General features: G+C 34.9%; 3 protein-coding genes across 10 annotated transcripts in view; 2 read left to right on the forward strand and 1 right to left on the reverse strand.

Moving 5' to 3' along the window:
• LOC108689743 (protein SMG7-like) overlaps positions 1-2,031 on the reverse strand; it is a 7,236-nt gene extending 5,205 nt beyond the window's left edge. Inside the window, exons 1-3 of one of the 4 annotated variants that reach the window (XM_018196665.1) lie at positions 1,966-2,031; positions 1,016-1,085; positions 564-902 (exon numbers count right to left, since the gene is read on the reverse strand). In XM_018196665.1, the coding sequence (XP_018052154.1) occupies positions 564-902; positions 1,016-1,047 (371 nt within the window). In that variant the 5' untranslated portion in view covers positions 1,048-1,085; positions 1,966-2,031. The other 3 variants (XM_018196662.1, XM_018196663.1, XM_018196664.1) reach the window with 3 other exon arrangements.
• A 9-nt stretch (positions 2,032-2,040) lies between these two features.
• On the forward strand, positions 2,041-3,752 carry LOC108689744 (iron-sulfur protein NUBPL). The gene is made up of 4 exons (XM_018196666.1): positions 2,041-2,133; positions 2,680-3,011; positions 3,083-3,456; positions 3,583-3,752. The coding sequence occupies exons 1-4, from the start codon at positions 2,050-2,052 to the stop codon at positions 3,750-3,752; spliced, it is 960 nt and encodes a 319-aa protein (XP_018052155.1). The 5' UTR covers positions 2,041-2,049.
• A 516-nt stretch (positions 3,753-4,268) lies between these two features.
• LOC108689707 (probable histone-binding protein Caf1) overlaps positions 4,269-4,767 on the forward strand; it is a 4,539-nt gene continuing 4,040 nt past the window's right edge. For 4 of the 5 annotated variants that reach the window (XM_018196598.1, XM_018196599.1, XM_018196602.1 and 1 more), the window contains exon 1: positions 4,269-4,437. In XM_018196598.1, the coding sequence (XP_018052087.1) occupies positions 4,416-4,437 (22 nt within the window). In that variant the 5' untranslated portion in view covers positions 4,269-4,415. The remainder of the gene's footprint in view (positions 4,438-4,767) is intronic. The other variant, XM_018196600.1, reaches the window with a different exon arrangement.

A 4,767-nucleotide genomic window follows, 5' to 3' on the forward strand; every position in this document is an offset into this window, starting at 1 on the left:
ACTATTTGTTGAAAAGAATCACTAGTTCAGCTTTTATATAGGATATTAGAAATATTAGGAATGAAATGAAATATTCTATTTTCACAAACATAACCTGCATATCTCAAATAATAGCAATAATAATAAATTTAAAACTAATCTACAATATGCTTTTCTTCATTTTTATCTTTTACTTTTTTCCTTTTTTGCAATTGTTTTTTTACAAATCATGTTTCTAGTCTTTTCCAAAATTCATCTACTTTTATCTCAGGCAACAAAAAAAGGAGAAATAAGAGGCAAAAAAGTAAGAAATAAAAAGTAGTAAGCAAGAAACAGGAAGCAGAGCACATTATAGGAGGTGATACAGGTTCTATCACAGGCAAGAGTAATCGACTTGTAATTGGAGGATTCTAAATTCAATCTTGATCCTTAATTCATGTACTTGATTTTATACAAAGTAAGATTCCAAGCAAAAGATATGATAAAAATGACAACCCGGAATTCCAATACATAAAAGTTTAAAAAAACACATTTAGTATCCTAAAATAAAATAAGGAAAAATTATAATTGTAAAAGATATGTACCTTCTAAACGGTAGATCTAAATCAAATACAGTACAGATTTCCTGTAGCAAAGTCAAATAGAAACCGCTGGCTGCTTCTAAGCACCAACTGAGCAGTGCCTGAGACTCGCCTCGCTTGGGATTCTTCCTGTCCTTGGCCTGCGACTGCAGAGTCACTATATAATTCTTAAATCCAAGACTCCACAGCTCCTGCTCGACCTTCTTGTCCAAAGCATACTCCAGATCCAGTATGAGAACCTGCTGATATATCTTTTGTAACTGTTGCTGGCATACCCAAGCATCGTTGTCATTAAGCAGATCCTTGCAACGTTGAACCTTGTCTTTTAACGGTTCCGCTTTCCTGTCAAATATATTTCGCACGTTAACGGAACGCAAATCCGAGAGACAAATTTACATATTCGTAATCGATGATGCGTTTACGATTGATGACATTTGTGATTGAGCGAATCTTACTTCAGAGCCTGAACGGCTGCCTTTAGGCCCATATTCCGTCCTCCCTGCGGTCAAATGCGACGTTCTTCACCTGCACAATTTGTCACGCCGTTAATGTCATCCTAATTGAGAGAAAGGAGGAAATCTCAGTTTCGCGAAGGCTTTAATTTTGCAAGAAATTTCAAGATCAATCCCTATCTTAACCTCTCATGGGAAATTATTTTGACCTTCAATCGCGGTCGCTATCGGCAAATAACGTTTTGAACGAGGTACAAAAAGTATTCGTGAGCAAACGTACGTTTCGTCATCATCGATTTGGAAAGGAAAAAAAAATCGACTGTGCACAATACGGTTGCAGGAAATCGCGACGCAATTGCTCGCGCTCGGCAGAAAGTTGACTAAGTGGCTGCCATTTTTTTTTCACAGCACACCAAAAGCACAAATAAGCGCAGCCCGTTACGAAGTACGCGACCTAACTCTAACCTAACCTAATGATTTAAATCGGTCGTCGAACACGTTTTCCTTCCTGAGTGAAAAAAATCAATTTAAAAAATTAAAAAAACCGTAATGAGATTCGTGATTTATGCGAAAGTCGCCATTGTTTGACACAACGGAAATAAAACTACAAATGAAAACGTATAGGTTAAGACAATCAAGGGATGATCAGATGATGCGAATGTGTATGTGCATGACTTTTTTCTTTACGTTGTGTAAGCGCAAATATAACTAGCGAAGACGAACTGAAAATAATTTGGCGGCAGAGTTGAAAAAATATTGACAGAATGACGGCGAACGTTTTGTCGATTATGCAATTTTTGTTTTTTTGATTATAGGAACATTAGACGGAAGCTCGTGTTACATTCAAGAGTTATCTTTTTCGAAACAATTTTTCGAATTGCTTTTATGTCATGCAAGAAAATGAACAAATAATGAATTTTCGAAATGTTTTTCATTAACACGTCTCTGCATACCGGTATTTTCTTGAATGTATATATATTCACTTCACGATAAAATGTATTGCACGTTTTGAATGCCGCTGAGGTTAGCTTAGGTACATGTCGATGAAAATGTCGAACGTTATCGTGAGGTCACGCTTCAGCGGATATTTAAAACTCCTTCGGTATCTGTGGCAACGGCAAGTAAGTACGCATTTATTCTTCTGTAATTCTGTGTACAAAGTGTCTTGAAACTATACATAAAATCTTATACTTAACCTTTTCTCAGACAGAGATGTTTGATTTTTTATTTATATATCGATGATGACATTAGGAATTAACATTTAAAAAGGTGCTTCATGTAACAATTAAACCTCTAAATTGATTTATTAATTCTTACTCTGCACAAGCGGAATTTTAATCTCAAATTTTTTCATTTTTTAATTTTTTAAAAATAAAGATTTTAACATTTCAGTTGAAAAATTATTTGATTGTGTAGAGATGTTGAAGAGCAACTGAATTTTTTCATATTTTTTAAAAGTCTAGAATAGGCTTTTAAAAAAACTTTGACTGGAGAAGAAAGATCCAGATTATAGATGGAGAGAGTAAAAATATGAAATATGTAGGAGGATTAATTATATAATTATATAATTATAATTATATAATAATTATAATTTAGTATAAAGTTTGGTAATTATTTTATTAATAGCTTTGTCAATGTCAGTTATCTCTGTTTTTTGCTTATTCCAGCACTGCACAGTAATTGATTCAACCAAGACTAAGCAACAGAATTTAGAAGCTAGACAAAGAGAAATCATGGCACGTGGCCTTCCAAAACGAAAATGCATAAAGGAAGTGAAACAAATTTTGCTTATTGCCTCTGGTAAAGGTGGCGTTGGGAAATCGACAACAGCTGTGAATTTGGCAACTGCTCTAAAAATTATCGAACCAAGGAAGTCCATCGGATTGCTGGATGCTGACGTTTTCGGACCTTCTATACCTCTGATGATGAACATACATAAATCACCTATTCTAAATCAAGAGAATTTCATAGAACCTCTTGTAAATTATAATGTAAAATGGTGATTAATTATCAGATGCTTCAGATAATCAAATAAATGGAGGTTATACTTTAATCTTATATTTCATACAGTATGTCCATGGGATTTTTAATTGATGAGAAATCACCAGTTGTTTGGAGGGGACTCATGGTGATGAGTGCATTGGACAAGCTAATAAATCAAGTAGCATGGGGACCACTTGATTATCTTGTTATTGATACTCCTCCTGGGACAGGAGACACACATCTTTCTTTGATTCAGACTCTTTTTATCACTGGTGCGTTGTTGGTAACGACACCACAAAAAGTTGCGCTAGATGTGACCAGGAGAGGTGCGAATATGTTCAAGAAGTTGAACATTCCTGTCGCTGGTATCGTGGAAAATATGAGCAATGTTACTTGTCCAAAATGTATGACGGAAGTACCTCTCTTTGATAACGCCACGCTCTCGTTAACCAAAGAACTAGGTAATAAACTTATCAATAATTACATTATTTATAATTAATAATAAGCTGGGAATATATAAGTTGTAACTATATATGAATATTTATGTGAAAGATATATTAATGTCTTTTTTTCGTGATTTGTCGTAGGTGTAAGTATTTTACAGAAGATACCAATGCACGAGAGCATCGCAGAAAGTTCAGATAGCGGTAAACCGATCGTCCTGGCAGCACCAAAGAGCAGTCAAGCAGAAGCTTATAAAAAATTAGCAGAACATGTTGTTACATTTTTAAATAAGCAGGAAATGAATGAAGAATGATAAAATAGAATGACTAAAAAAATATGTTTCTTATCCTTCTGCATATATTAATAAGGGAATACTACTATCGGTATTTCCTAAAGTATTACATATTGATTTGTAATTTTGATTTTTAATACATCTTTACATACATCTTTAAAAAAGTAATTAATATTTATAATAAATGTTTTATACAATATATAATATAATAGTTATAATCTTTATAATAATTACATTCAATGAATTTATATGCGATTATTAATTTTTTCTCTTAACTTTAAATTTGTGGCCGAACATTTTTATATTTTAAATCTTGTGACGTTAGAAATTGGTCCGAAATCTCGAATGGAGAAAGAATTGATCAATTGCATTGTGATTGAATTGTTCAGAAAATAAAATGATTTATTAATTTTTTTATCTGTCCGGTAGACTTCGGGCTGGATTCTAGCATCGTGGACACAAAATATTGGCCAATCACATCTCGTTGCATTGCGAACGGGACATGGGCATGCGCTATTGCGCTCTCTGTATTCTAAATCGGACTTGAGCGTCTTGTTGGTGTCGGCGGTGTCGGCACTAGTCGGCACTCTCGTGTTTTCCCAATTTTGGCGGGCCGGTCGCTCTGCTCCTGCTTGGCTTTCGCTCTTCAATTTTCTCTCGACTTAATAAACTTACGGCGGATAAATGATGGCAGACAAGGACGGAGGTAAGGGCATACGTATTTTCGATATTGGTTTCGGCGTGCTTCACTTTCTTACGAAAACAAACAATTCGATCGACAATCTCGGAAGGACGCTGCGACATACCGCTGCCTTCCTATCAAGAGCACGGCATGATCTTTTCTTTCCTCTCTTTTTCGTCGCGTTGGAAGTATAAAGAAAAAATTTGAACGACAAATGAGCTTGATTGTGTTCTTGACACCGGAAGTCGTGAAAATCCCGCGTCTCTGGAACCGGTCGACAGTCCATCGAACACTGTGCGCGATACGTGCGATTATACTTACTATATATATTATATATATATGTATATATATATA

The sequence above is a fragment of the Atta colombica genome, unplaced genomic scaffold (genome assembly GCF_001594045.1).
Source record: "Atta colombica isolate Treedump-2 unplaced genomic scaffold, Acol1.0 scaffold275, whole genome shotgun sequence".
NCBI lineage: Eukaryota > Metazoa > Arthropoda > Insecta > Hymenoptera > Formicidae > Atta > Atta colombica.